The sequence below is a fragment of the Pristiophorus japonicus genome, chromosome 21, assembly GCF_044704955.1.
Source record: "Pristiophorus japonicus isolate sPriJap1 chromosome 21, sPriJap1.hap1, whole genome shotgun sequence".
Lineage (NCBI taxonomy): Eukaryota > Metazoa > Chordata > Chondrichthyes > Pristiophoridae > Pristiophorus > Pristiophorus japonicus.
The window spans coordinates 48,832,487-48,847,531 of record NC_091997.1 but is presented as its reverse complement, the minus strand read 5'-3'; the positions used below and the strand labels follow the sequence as shown (position 1 = coordinate 48,847,531).

The 15,045-nt window shown below is 44.8% G+C and overlaps 1 protein-coding gene across 3 annotated transcripts in view; it reads right to left on the bottom strand.

Moving 5' to 3' along the window:
• mrc2 (mannose receptor, C-type 2) overlaps positions 1 to 15,045 on the bottom strand; it is a 317,669-nt gene that overhangs the window by 9,442 nt on the left and 293,182 nt on the right. For all 3 annotated transcript variants that reach the window (XM_070864753.1, XM_070864754.1, XM_070864756.1), the window contains exons 26-27: positions 6,364 to 6,510; positions 6,072 to 6,194 (exon numbers count right to left, since the gene is read on the bottom strand). In XM_070864753.1, the coding sequence (XP_070720854.1) occupies positions 6,072 to 6,194; positions 6,364 to 6,510 (270 nt within the window). The remainder of the gene's footprint in view (positions 1 to 6,071; positions 6,195 to 6,363; positions 6,511 to 15,045) is intronic.

The following is a 15,045-nucleotide window of genomic DNA, read 5'->3' as shown; positions in this document are numbered from 1 at the left end:
TCTGATTGTAATGTCTGCATTGCCCCTCTCTTTTGTGAAAACAGACACAAAGTATTCATTAAGAACCATACCCACGTCTTCTGCCTCCACACAGAGATTACCTTTATGGTCTCTAATAGGCCCGACTCTTTCTTTAGTTATCCTCTTGCTCGTAATGTATTTATAAAACATCCTTGGATTTTACTTGCCAAAATGTTTTCATGCTTTTTCTTTGCTTTCTTCATTTCCTTTTTAATTTCACCCCTGCACTTTCTATACTCCTCTAGGGGTTCTGCAGTATTGAGCCCTCAGTACCTGTCATAAGCCTCCCTTTTTTTCTTTATCCTACCCTGTATGCCCCTTGACATCCAGGAGGCACTAAATTTGTTAGTCCCCTCCTTTTTTCTTTATCTGCCATAAGCCCGCTTGCTAAATCGATCAGTAATTAAACGCCCATCGGACTGAACACCTGCTTTTCCAATAGGGAATTCCAATTGTAATTCCAGGAAATCTTTATGACCTGCTCCATTTTTTTAAAATTTTGAGCCACAGATGTTTTGTCCATTGTACCTGGCAGGTGTTTAAACACTAATTACTTTTCTCCACGCTAATCATCGCAGATCAGTATTTAAAAGAGACTCAATATTGAAGTGTTTTCAATGTAAGTTTTTGTCCTTTTATGTCTATCTAATTTTGATATGGACGCGTTTACTTGCAACAGAGAAATGCTCTGAATGGTCACATGACCTGATTGCTGATTGGTCCCCTTGGAGGATAAGACACACTCAACAGTTTAACATAAGAACATAAGAAATAGGAGGAGTAGGCCATTTGGACCCTTGAGCCTGCTCTATCATTCAATAAGATCATGGCTGATCTGATTATGGATTCAGCTCCACTTCCCCGCCTGCTCCCCATAACCCTTTATTCCCTTATTGCTCAAAAATCTGTCTATCTCCGCCTTAAATATATTCAATGACCCAGCTTCCAACCCACTGAGAGAAGAAATTTCTCCTCATCTCAGTTTTAAATGGGCAGTCCCTTATTCTAAGACATCTCTGGAATGTTTAATTAGAACTGCCTTTCCTACGTAATCAGTGACTTTGCAAAGTATAATTCGAGCCATTCTGATTGCCGACTCCAGACAGGAGAAAGCTCACTCTAACAGATTAAGACCTTCCCCCCACATCCACCCCCACCCAAGTTCCTGCTCCATCCCAGCCAATGCTCCTGCCCCAACCCAGCCCAAGTTCCTGCCCCATGCCAGCCCAAGTTCCTGACACATCCCCCAGCCCAAGTTCCTGCCCCATCCCAGCCCAAGTTCCTGCCCCATGCCAGTCCAAGTTCCTGACACATCCCCCCTGCCCAAGTTCCTGCCCCAACCCAGCCCAACTTCCTGCACCCCCCACCCACAGCCCATGTTCCTGCCCCCCACCCCCAAGCCATAAGAACATAAGCAATAGGAGCAGGAGAAGGCCATAAGGCCCCTCGAGCCTGCTCTGCCATTTTACACAATCTTAGCCGATCCAATCATGGACTCACATCCCTGCCCGTTCCCATAACCCCGTAATCCCTTATCGGTTAAGAAACTGTCTATCTCTGTCTTAAATTTATTCAATGTCCCAGCTTCCACAGCTCTCGGAGGCAGCAAATTCCAGATTTACAACCCTCTGTGAGAAGAAATTTCTCCTCATCTCAGTTTTAAATGGGTGGTCCCTTATTCTAAGATTATGCCCCCTAGTTCTAGTCTCCCCCATCAGTGGAAACATTTTCTCTGCTTCCACCTTGTCAAGCCCCCTCATAATCTCATACGTTTCGATAAGATCACCTTTCAATCTTCTGAATTCCAATGAGTAGAGGCCCAACCTACTCAACCTTTCCTCATAGATCAACCCCCTCATCTGTGGAATCAACCTAGTGAACGAACCTTCTCTGAACTGCCTCCAAAGCAAATATATCCTTTTGTAACCCATGTTCCTGCCCCCCCCCCCCAGCCCATGTTCCTGACCCCCCCAGCCCATGTTCCTGCCCCACACCAGCCATGTCCCTGCCCCACCCATCCCCCCAGCTCATGTTCCTGACCTAAACCCCCCACCCCCCACCACGCCATAGATGGGGCATTGCGTGTGAGTCACGGATTGTTAACAGGTTTATTGGGTATGAAGTGAATAGTGGCAGTGTTGTGACTTCCGTATTTCATCCACTCCAATAATGTCACTTGTCACACACACCGAGCTTTCCGAGAATCGGGTGTGGGTATAAAGGGGAAGAGGTTGGAGGAATGTGATCCGTCTTCCCTGAATTCCCTCTCTCTCTCCCCTCCGATCCTCTCCCCCCAGTCTCTCTCTCCCCCCAGTCTCTCTCTCTCTCCCCCCAGTCTCTCTCTCTCCCTCACAGTCTTTCTCTCTCGCCCCCCCCCCAGTCTTTCTCTCTCGCCCCCCCCCCAGTCTGTCGCTCTCTTGCTCTTCCCAGTCTCTCTCGCTCTTCCCAGACTCTCTCTCGCTCTCCCCAGTCTCTCGCTCTCTCTCTCCCCAGTCTCTCCCACAGAAGGCCGCGAAAATGTTCATGTAGATAATCACAGTGATATTTTAGACAAAGGTCTAAATCAGCAAAGCAGCGTGGTTGACAACAGCTCCAGGCTCCTCATGATATAGGCCCCACTTTCGGGTTTGGGAAGTCTGCGCATGCGCAGAATGGGACCGGGGGGTTGGGGGGGAGGGTGTGTGTGTGTGACGAGTCCAGGGCAGCCGTGTGCATGCGTAGCACGGACGGAGTCCTGGGCGCACATGCGCAGAAGGACACACAAAAAGCTGTTGCAAATAATCACTCCACTTTTATATGTCAAAAACAACTTTCTTTTCAAACAGTATTTGGCAGGTATTGCCATTCATGAATGAACAGTATTCTGACCCAGCTCGCTGTGGTGCGGACACTCACTGACTGACTGAGCATATTCCTCATGCCAATAGATGCACCTCAGGCCTCTACTTAGTTGTGGTTCAGTGGGTAGCACTCTCACCTCTGGGTTGTGGGTTTATAGTCCCACCCCAGAGACTTGAGCATACAACCCCGGCTGATACCTCCAAGACAGTACTGAGTGCTGCATTATTCGTGCCGTCTTTCAGATAAGACATTAAACCAAGGCCCCATCTGCCCTCCCAGGTGGGTGTAAAAGACCCCATGGCACTATTCGAAGTAGAGCAGGGGAGTTCTCCCAGTGACCGGGCCAATATTTATCCCTCAACCAACATCACTAAAACAGATTATCACATTGCTGTTCGTGGGAGCTTGCTGTGCGCAAAGTTGGCTGCTGTGTTTCATACATTACAACAGTGACTACATTTTTGTAGAGGAAAAAAATTAATCAGAGGGAACCTAATTAATCAGAGGGAACCTAATTAAGTAAAGTTAAAACCATAAGCAAGGCTGAACATAAAAAAAATCAGAAAAGACGTGCTTCGGAACACAGGGAAATTGTTGAACCAGAACCCTCAGGAAGATAAATCAGCTTATCGCAGAAAAACCAGACGGTTGGGCTAGGTTGGAGACATTATTCAACGAAAAGTAAACTTCAAGGCTAGATCACATGGGGTGGTAAGAGATAACGGGAAACAAAGGAGGATTGAGAACATCCCAGCTGGTTGCAGGCAAATCGGCCAGGAGGGGGAAGAGTTCACAGGCATGAAAATGATGCAGCATGTAACTAATCAGATAAAGGGTGCACAGGGGGAGGCAACAAAACTTTCTGTCAGTATAATTGTATTAACCAATGTAATTGTAGTCGGTAGGCGAAAATTTGTGACGCGTCAGGGAAACAACAAATGGAAAGCTTCCGCGCGGAACCTCATGATTTTGTATGTATTTTGACTGTATAAAGACAGTAACCCGACGATTGTTCAGGGAGAGCAGTGGGGGTGTATCCAATGTGGGACTGGTGCGAGCCGTTTCTCCCTTGATCTATCAAGTGAAAATAAACAACTCTCTTCTCCATATGCAGACTTGTGTCGAGTGTTATATTTAAATACTCCACAACAATTTAAAAAATATTTAATTGGCTCTGAAGCACTTTGGGACATCCTGAGGTTGCAAAATGTGTTGTAGAAATACAAATCTTTCTTTTTTTTACTTAAACATTATGGTGTAAAAACTAATGTCCTTTAGGGAACAAAACCTGTACTTACCTGGGTCTGACCTATATTGGACTCCAGTCCCACATCAAAGTGCTTGACTCTTAACTGCCCTCTAAAGTGGCCTATCAAGCCACTCGGTTGTATCAAACCGTTACAAAAAACAGCATTGTGGGACTGCAGCAGTTCAAAAAGTGGCTCGCCACCACCGTGTCAAGGGCAGCTAGGGTTTGTCAAAAAATGCTGGTCTTGCTAGCAATGCCCACATACCAAGAATGAATAAAAAGCAAACTCCAATGAGCCTCTCCTGGGGTTTATCAGGAAACTGCGCACCCTTGGTACGCTATTTCCATTCATTAACTTCAAAGGAAACAAGCTCACCGGCCAGAAGTGTGTTAATTCCCGATATGTATGCCTAGTGTGTGGCATGCTGGAAAGTGGTGCTCTGCATGGTGAGATGATATACCCACATTCTGCTGCATGAAGGTCTTTCTCCGCATTATACCCGTAGTTCCTTTTCTCCCTTACTGGCAGCAGATCTCTCAATTGTCTCCCATATCAGATACATCTTAGCTCTGTGTTAAAAGTGTCTCTTTCTGGAGGAGTTTTGGCCACGTGTAAACTACGGAAATTGCTCAGCAGCACATTGTCCGCTCCCCTCTGTGACATGGGTTGTCATCCAATCCAATTGACAGGATGAAAGTCTTCTGTTTGATGACTGAAAGGGGCCTGAGGTTAGGGTTGTCAACTCTGGTTGGATGTATTCCTGGAGGTTTCATCACTTAATCTCCTGCCTTCAACTGTCCTGCCCAGTCAATCAGCCTTTTATTCCCATCTCCAATATTTTTATAATAAAATGTTCGAAGAAAATTAAAAAGAACCACAATTTTTTTAATGCCTCTATGATTTTTCTCCAGAGCTGCACGTAGCAGTGTCCTGGAGATTTATCTTCCAATTCCTGGAGACTCCAGAGCAATCCTTGAAATGCGTTTAACTAGTCTCAGCCCAGCTCCAAGTGGCTGGAGATCAATTGGTTCTAAATCGTCACACATTCTGGAAAAGCCAAAGAATTGTGTTGTGTGAACTATCGAGAAATCTCACACTGGTGCAGTAGGAGGTACATTTCTGTGGTTTTGGTTAAGGCATTTTGTTGGGGGCTTTACTCTGCATTAAGTAACTAATCTTGGAGTTCTCGATGCTGATCCAATGCCCCAAATCAGAAAACTGTTTCATTTCCCTGCAATGTCATTCCTTATTCGAAAGAACATATATAAATTGCCAGTGGTTATACCCACAGTCAGTTGATGAATATGTTGAGTTTGATATATAAGATGGCATCACAATTGGGAAAGAAACTTGCTCTACAGCACCACCTAGAGGCTAGAACCTTCAACTACATTGTGACTGTTGATATAGAAAAATCAAATGTGAAATGTTGATGTAGCACTTTACAATGGTTAATATTGTCAGAAAAGTGTGACCAAAAATAATAACTGCCTTTAACGCAGTAAAACGTTCCCAGGTGATTCACAGGAGTATTATAAGACAAAAAATTTGCCACCTAGCCACATAAGGAGAAATTAGGGCAGGTGACCAAAAGCTTGGTCCAAAATTTAGGTTTTTAGGAGCATAGAAAAAGGAGGAAAGAGAGGTAGAGAGGTTTCGGCAGGGAATTCCAGAAATTAGGGCCTAGGCAACAGAAGGCTCGGCCACCAATGACTGAGCGATTATAATCAGGGATGCACAAGAGGGCAGAATTAGAGGAGCGCAGATATCTCGGGCGGTTGTGGGGAAATAAGGTTTGTGGATACAAGCATTCAGTATTTTCTGCTATCATCTGTGTTGTGTTCATTGTAACCACAATATTTGTAGGATCCATGTCCTATAGAAAAGGAACCATATATAAATTCAGATTGCTCTGCTTCCAATTGGTTGTCATGTTGTCAGGTGCCAAGACAAACTTACCCTTTGTGTTGTACATGAGACTCAGCCAGGCGCCTTTGGTGTCATTTTCATATGTCTGTAGGTGTTCCCATATAAACACGTTCTCAGTCTCATCAAGGATGGACAACATCTCGGCCCCATGTACTGTTCAGAATCAGAAAAGGAATATAAAGTAGAGCAATCAGCACAATTATCGTACAACAGTCTGAGTCGACCACAAACCCAGTTTTTATAAGATGGATAATGTGTCCCTCGCAGGTATTAATTAGCAGAGATTTCCTTATCCGCATCATTTATCACATATTTTACGTACCTTTCTGACAGAACTTGGCTGCGTCTTTAGGAGTTGCCTTCTTCTCCAAGTGGAAGGTATAGCAGTGATTACGGAAGGGGATCCATGAAGAATCCTGCAGACTAGTTGGACAAGTTCCGGTGAAAGTTGACTTGCTGGACCACGGGTCTGAGAAGGAAACAATCAGCACGTGAGCAGGAGGAGGTTCTGAATCCAACAGGCAGAAACATCCCCGTTCACAAGGATTCATTTCCTCTTAGTCCACTGACCACTTGCTGACAGCCTACAAATGAGCAGGTTTACAGGAGCACAGGAGCAGGAGTAGGCCATTTAGCCCCTTAAGCCCGTTCCGCCATTCAAGTCGACCATGGCTGATCTGTATCTTAACCCCATAGCCTTTGATACCCTATCTAATAAAAATCTATATTTAATTACATTTCAACTCATGCCCTTTGGTTTGCTAATCTACTACTATAACGACTACAAAGCTGGAAATCTGAATTAGAAACAGAAAATGTTGGAAATACTCAGCTGGTCAGGCAGCATCTGTGGAGAAAGAAACAGAGTTAACGTTTCAGGTCAATGACCTTTCATCAGAACTGGCAGAAGTTAGAGATGTAACAGGTTTGAAGCAAGTACAGAGGCAGGGAAAAGGGGGAGAGGAGGAAAGAACAAAAGGGAAGGTCTGTGATAGGGTCGAAGGCAGGTGTGATTTAGTGACAAAGAGTTGATGGTGCAAGGCAAAAGGCATAACTACTAGGCGACTGTCCCTACTGACCATCTGTTGAATGAGAATTACTCCATTTTGTTTGTAGTGTTCACAGATTAGCTCAACTTGCACTTATGTGTCACTAGTAACATTAGGCCGGGATGCAAATCAGAATGCAACTGGAATAATGCAGCCGTTCCACTTGTTAAGCCGTTAACCCTGTACAAATTGGTTGCTGCGTTTCCTACATTACAACAGCGACTACACTTCAAAAGTACTTAATTGGTTGTAAAGTGCTTTGGGTTGCCGAAGGTGCTACGTAAATATAAGTTCTTTCTTTAAACAGGGATCACAATGTACCCAGAAGGCACTGCATTAACTCATAGCTCCATCCTAGCTTTCTCTTATAAAAAAACAGTAGCCCTTGTTGATCGAATATTTAGCTGGAACAGTGCTCGTTGTCCTTTTTAGACAGTTTATCAACAGCTAAAATGTCTATTTTCACTCAGACATTTCCCAGAGCTCTGAGGATTAAATTGTACATCGTTCCTGAGCACCAAGGAAGTATCAGAATTAAAAAATACAGGAAATATAACGGAGAATTTAAAATAGGGCAAACTCTGGAAAGATGAAATAAAACCGTCAGTACTGGGAATATGCAGCAGCTCCTGCAGCACCTGCGAAAGGAAAGGTTAAAGGGTGCAAACAGGAGGATGGATGCCCCTTCTTGTGTTCAGATTAGAATGGTTACAGCTATTCGGCCATCGAGCCCTCGCCAGTTCTCTGCAAGAGCACCTCATCTAGTCCCACTCCCCCGCCCTTTCCCCGTAGCCCTGCAAATTTTTTATTTTCAGGTACTTATCCAACTCTCTTTTGATAGCTGTGATTGAGTCTGCCTCCACCACCCTTTCAGGCAGTGTATTCTAGATCCTAACCACTCACTGTGTAAAAGTTTTTTCTTATGACACTATTGGTACTTTTGCCAATCACCTTAAATCTGTGTCCTCTGATTCTCAACCTTTCAGCCAATAGGAATAGTTTCTTTCTATCTACTCTGTCCAGACCCCTCATGATTTTGAACACCTCTATTAAATCTCTTCTCAATGTTCCAAGGAGAACAACCCCAGCTTCTCCAGTCTATCCATGTAACTGAAGTCCCTCATCCCTGGAATCATTCTCGTAAATCTTTTCTGCACCATCTCTAAGGCCTTCACATCCTTCAAAAAGTGCGGTGCCCAGAATTGGACACACTACTCCAGTTGAGGCCGAATCAGTATTTTATACAGGTTCATCATAATATCCAAGCTTTTGTACTCTATACCTTTATTCATAAAGCCCAGGATCCCGAATGCTTTTTTAACTGCTTTCTCACCCTGTCCTGCCACCTACAACGATTTGTGCACATGTACCCTTAGGTCCCTCTGTTCATGCACCCTCTTTAGGATTGTACCCTTTGGTTTATATTTCCTCTCCTCATTCTACCAAAAGGTATCACACTTTTCTGCGTTAAATTTGCCTGTCTGTGTCACCTTGAAGTCTATCAGTATCCTCCTCACTGTTCACTATACTTCCAAGTTATCTGCAAATTGTGAAATTGTGCCCTGTGCACTCACATCCAAATCATTAATATATATCAATAAAAGCAGTGGTCCTGGTACCGACTCCTGGGGAACACCACTGTATACCTTCCCTCAGACCGATAAACGACCATTCACCACTACTCTCTGTTTCCTGTCATTTAGCCAATTTCGTATCCAGCTGCCACTGTCCCTTTTATTCCATGAGCTTCAACTTTGTTGGTAAGCCTATTATGTGACACTTTATCAAGTGCCTTTTGGAAGTTCATGTACACCACGTGAACCGCATTGCCCTCATCAACCCTCTTTGTTTCCTGATCAAAAAACTCGATCAAGTTGGTTAAACACGATGTGCCTTTAACAAAGCTGTGCTGGCTTTCCTTAATTAATCTACACTGTCCTTGGCAAGTGACTGTTAACTTTGTCCCTGATTATTGTTTCTAAAAGTTTCCCCACTACCGAGGTTAAGCTGACCGGCTTGTAGTTGCTGGGTTTATCTTTACACCCTTTTTTGAACAGGGATGTAACATTTGCAATTCTCCAGACCTCTGGCAGCACCCCCGTTTCTAAGGAGGTTGGGAAGATTATGGCCAGTACCTCCACGATTTCTTCCTTCCCTCAGCGTCCTAGGATGCATCCCATCCGGTCCCAGTACCTCGTCTTTATCAATTCTTATCCCATCCAGTATCTCCTCTACCTCCTCCTTTACTATGTCTATAGCAGCATCTTCTTCCTCGGTGAAGACAGATGCAAAGTACTCATTTAGTACCTCAGCCAAACCCTCTGCCTCCATGCGCAGCTCTCCTTTTTGGTCCCTAATCGGCCCCACCCCTCCTCTTATTACACCTTTACTAGTTATATGCCTATAGAAGACTTTTGGATTACCTTTTATGTTAACTGTCATTCTATTCTCATACCCTAACTTTACCTATCTTATTTTCTTTTTCACTTCACCTCTGAACTTTCTATATTTAGCCTGATTCTCTGATGCATTCTCAGCCTGATATCTGTCATGCGCGCTCTTTTTCTGCTTCATCCTACTTGCTATCTCTTTCGTCATCCAGGAAACTCTGACTTTAGTTGCCCTACCTTTCCCCCTAGTGGGAATGTACCTCGACTGTACCCAAACTATTTCCTCTTTAAAAGCAGCCCACTGTTACACTAGAGTTTTGCCTGCCAATGTTTGATTCCAATTTACCCGGGCCAGATCCATTTCCATCTCACTGAAATTTTCCTTCCTTCGATTAAGTATATTTACTCTAGATTGCTCCCTGTCCTTTTCCATAACTAATCTAAACCTTATGATACTATGATCACTGTTCCCTAAATGTTCCCCTACTGACACTTGCTCCACTTGACCTTCTGTAGAACCAGATCCAGCAATGCCTCCTTCCTCGTTGAGCCGAAAACATACTGATCAAGAAAGTTCTCCTGAACACACTTCAGAAATTCTTCCTCCGCTCTGCTATTTATACTATTATCCCAGTCTATATTAGGATAGTTGAAGTCCCTCATTACCACTACTCTATAGTTGTTGCATCTCTCTGTAATTTCTCTGCAAATTTGCTTTTCCATTTATTTCCCACTAGTTGGTAGCCTATAGAATACACCTGGTAGTATAATGTCATCTCTATTATTTCTTAACTCTAGTGATATAGATTTTGTCCTTGACCCCTCCAGGGCATCCTCTCTCTCCAGTACTGTAGCATTCTCCTTAACAAATACTGCCACACCACCTCCTATCTTTCTTGAACACCCCTATATTCAGAGATATTTAATACACAATCCAGTCTTTTGTTGAGCCAGGTCTCCGTTATTGCCACAACATCATATTCCCATGTGGCTATTTGCGTCTGCAGCTCACCAACCTTGTTTACTATGTTTCATGCGTTCACATACATATACTGTAAACCTATCTTAGACAAGGGGATTTGAGTACAGGGGCAGGGAGGTGTTGCTACAGTTGTACAGGGCATTGGTGAGGCCACACCTGGAGTATTGTGTACAGTTTTGGTCTCCTAACCTGAGGAAGGACATTCTTGCTATTGAGGGAGTGCAGCGAAGGTTCACCAGATTGATTCCCGGGATGGCGGGACTGACCTATCAAGAAAGACTGGATCAACTGGGCTTGTATTCACTGGAGTTCAGAAGAATGAGAGGGAACCTCATAGAAACATTTAAAATTCTGACGGGGTTAGACAGGTTAGATGCAGGAAGAATGTTCCCAATGTTGGGGAAGTCCAGAACCAGAGGTCACAGTCTAAGGATAAGGGGTAAGCCATTTAGGACCGAGATGCGGAGGAACTTCTTCACCCAGAGAGTGGTGAACCTGTGGAATTCTCTACCACAGAAAGTTGTTGAGGCCAATTCACTAAATATATTCAAAAAGGAGTTAGATGAGGTCCTTACTACTAGGGGGATCAAGGGGTATGGCGAGAAAGCAGGAATGGGGTACTGAAGTTGAATGTTCAGCCATGAACTCATTGAATGGCGGTGCAGGCTAGAAGGGCCGAATGGCCTACTCCTGCACCTATTTTCTATGTTTCTATGTTTCTAATCCTTGTTTTCTCTTAGTCTGACCTCACATTTTATTGCGACATTTAAATCAGTTTGATGTTGATAAACATGTCCGCAGAGCAGCAAAGTCCCGATGGTATTACTATTTCTTGCTTTAGTGCTATCTGTCTCCCCGAATTCTTTGTGTCCTTTGTTTCTCCTTTCTAATGCTATATCCTGGTGTCCATCCCCCTGCCAACTTAGTTGAAACCCTCCCCAAAGAGCACAAGCAAACCTCCCCATGAAGATATTGGTACTGACTCTGTTGAAGTGCAACCCGTCCGGCCTGTTCAGGTCCCACCTCCCCCAAAACTGGCTCCAATACGCCAGGAATCTGAAGCCCTCCCTCCTGCACCAGCTCTCCAGCCACGCATTCATCTGCTCTATCCTCCCATTTCTATACTCACTCGTGCGTGGCACAGGGAGTAATCCAAAGATTACTACCTTTGAGGTCCTGCTTTCCTAGCTCCCTAAAATCTGCCTGCAGGACCTCATCCCTCTTTCTACCTGTGTCGTTGGTACCAATATGGACCATGACCTCTGGCTGTTCACCCTGCCCCTCAGAATGTTCTGCAGCCGCTCAGTGACATCCTTAGCCCTGGCAACATACCCTCCTGGAGTCACATCTGCAGCCGTAGAAACGCTTGTCTGCTCCGCTGACTATCGAATCCCCTACCATTTTTGCTATCCCGGTTATCCTCCCCCACCTCCGGTACAGCTGAGACACCCGTGGTGCCGCGGACTTGGCTCTAGTTGTACTCCCCAGAGGAACCATCGCCCTCATCAGTACTCAGAACAGAATACTGGTTGGAGAGCAAGATACACTCGGGGACTCCTGCACTACCTGCCTGGTCCTCCTTTTCTGGCTCATTTCATTCATTGCTTGAGTTTCTGATGCACTGCAGCCTGCCACTTCTATTGGCACAGCTCTCGATTATTTCTGTCCTGTTTTTCTTGCCAATATCTAGTTTATTTAATCTCTGGCTGGCGTTATGGTAATTGGGTTGGTCATAGTCCCCATCAAGTTATGGTCCCCCATATTGGGGTTGTTTGCTGCAAAAGGTTAAGGTTATGGGGTCAGGTTAATAGTTTGGGTAGAGACCCTGTGTTGGTCTTTTTTCTTTAATAACTTTGAACAATACAAAGGGAAACTTATAAAATTAAATTATAATATTGTTTCTGGTGTCGACCAAACACTCCCATCCCACCTGTACGCAGAAGACATCAAGCGTATCGGTGGGCACCATGTGCTCCCTCTCCAGGGTCACCCGGGCATGGACGAGACCATGGAAGAGAGGCGGGCAGCCAGAGTGACCCCCTTCCTGCAGTGGACCATGCCCACCCTGGAGCATGAGACTGAGGTGGAGCCAGAAATTGAGCAGCAGCCCCCTTAAATAATTGCACAGGGACTGCAACTCTTCGCATTCAACATATACATGAAGCACGGACTCATCCAGGCTGCAAGAGTTACAGGCGGCCTGGGAGTCTGTGTATTTCCACTATTTAATACTTTTATTTTCAGTACAGTTCAGTTGTGTCTATCACTCGGGGTTGGGGGCGGGAGGTGAATAATTTTCAGCTTCACCAGAGGTGGGACAGTTTGCCCACCCATTCCGGAACCCCGCCTCCATTGATTTCAAAACGGACAGGTTCTATAATGGCCAATTGATCGGCTCTAAGCAGTTTTCTGCCAAGTGGTGGAGGATGAAAATTATCCCTGGGATGTTTTAGAAGTCCAGGCACTTATTACAACAGTGACTACACTTAAAAAGTAATTCATTCTGTTTTCTCAGCTGTGAAGCGCTTTTAGACATCTTGAGGTTGTAAAGGGCGCTATAGATTAAGAGGTGATCTAATTGTGATGTTTAAGATGATTAAAGGATTTGATAGGGTAGATAGAGTGCAGTGGGAGTCCTGAACAGGATATTAAGGGTTTTGGAACCAAAGCAGGTAGATGGAGTTAAGATACAGATCAGCCCTGATCTAACAGGCTCAAGGGGCTGAATGGCCTGTTCCTGTTCCGATAGAAATGCAAGTCATTCTTTCTATACATGATATTTGTAGACTCATTATTTTGCAATGTAAATATTGGAACAATGAGGATACATGGAAGTGTTCGTGAGTTGGCTCCTGGGCTCAGTTCAGAAAAAGTTCTTTTGACATCTAACAACCTGTAAATACGTCCGACGGGAAAGCCTCCTTGAAAGCCAATATTCAAATCCCTCTATTTTACAGAGAAGTGCGATTCACTCATGTCATACCAGTAGCAGGCAGAACATCAGCAGGTGTAATAAATGTCGGGACTCCTGGTAGTAATGTGCTGATTCTCAGCGTGTAACTGTTCTCAGTGCAAGGTTTACATTTTAACAACATTTTATGTCACTATTGTTGGGCTCTGTTTTCTCAGCTATAGATACGGTGTGTCACAACAACAAAGCAGGTGTCTTGACATTAACGGTAACATGTGTCATCGGCACTCGTAGAGGGGTGTTAGTGTGCCGTACTTCCCATCAATTCAGTCTGTGGATTCCTGCACTCTCTCTGCCACTCAAAGTGTTGTTCTGCTTCCCTGTTCTCCCACAAGCCGACTCAGGTCATTTAACCCAGCAACTCTGTCCCTTCAATGGCGTTTTGGAATAAGACATTAAACTGAGGCCCTGTCTGCTCTCTTAGGCGATGTAAAAGATCGCATTGTACTATTTTGAAGAAGAGTAGGAGAGTTCTCCCCGGTGTCCTGGCTAATTTTTATTCTTCAACTACTATCACTAAACCAGTACAAATAAAGAAATAAGAATGGAAAATGCCAGAAATACACATTTGTCCATTCGCACCTGTGAAGGAAAAGGTGGGTTATTGACCTTTTGAGTGTATAACCCTTCATCAGAACTGAAAACAGAGGAAGACAAATTTTAGTAAAGTGGGAAAAATAGAGAGAATAGGGGAGGGGAGTGGGAGAGAAATGCCAATCACAGAGAGGGAGTAAATGAGTTGAACGACTCATAAACTCCAGAATAAAAGACTGGATCATCAGTGAGGTAATGAATAGAAAGAAATAGCTCAGCAGAATGTGTAAAATCGTCAATGGTGAAAACACAGGGGAACAAATAGGGAAAAAGAGAGGGAGTGGAGGAAAGCTGCAAATACAGCTGATTGGAAATTAAACGGAAATTGCAAAACGCTGTGTCGAATCTCTCTCTCCCTCTTTTTCTCTTTTGTTTTCCAACCTAACTAAAATGCCTGTTTATCTCTCAGTTTTCAATTCTGATGAAAGGCGGGATTTGGAGGGTGAGAGTAAGTCATTGCACAGCTCTTGTGCTCGTGATCTAATTCGGGGTACGAGAGACAGCTTGGCCTGGCAATTAGACAGCACAGTGACCGTTTGTCAGGCACCACTCGAACTACTAAAGTCCCAATATGGCGGGAGGAGAGCTTGCACACATTTCTGTCCGGAATTGCGCGTGAGCTATCTTGGGTAAGGACAAAAAATATTGCGTCCTTTACCCACGCCTGAAAAAGGCGTTAAATGCTAATAATGGATCTAACGCTGTTTGAGGCTCCCTCTCCAAGACTGGTTTGCCCTGAGGCAGCCATCGCACTCGGGGAACCCAGGCTGAGAGATCAACTGCGAGTCCCAACCAAGGTGGAGCCAGGAGGAGTAGGAGTGCCCATCCAGACCCCATATTAAAGGAACCAATTGATACTGCTCAACTCACCTATCATTGTTGCCTCCGACCCCTCCACCTGATCGCCCGGCCTCAACCCCTGACCTCCCGACCCCTCTCCCTGATCTCCCTCCCCCTGATCGCCCAACCCCACCCTCTGATCTCCCTCCCCCTCCCCCTGATCTCCCGACCCCTCCCC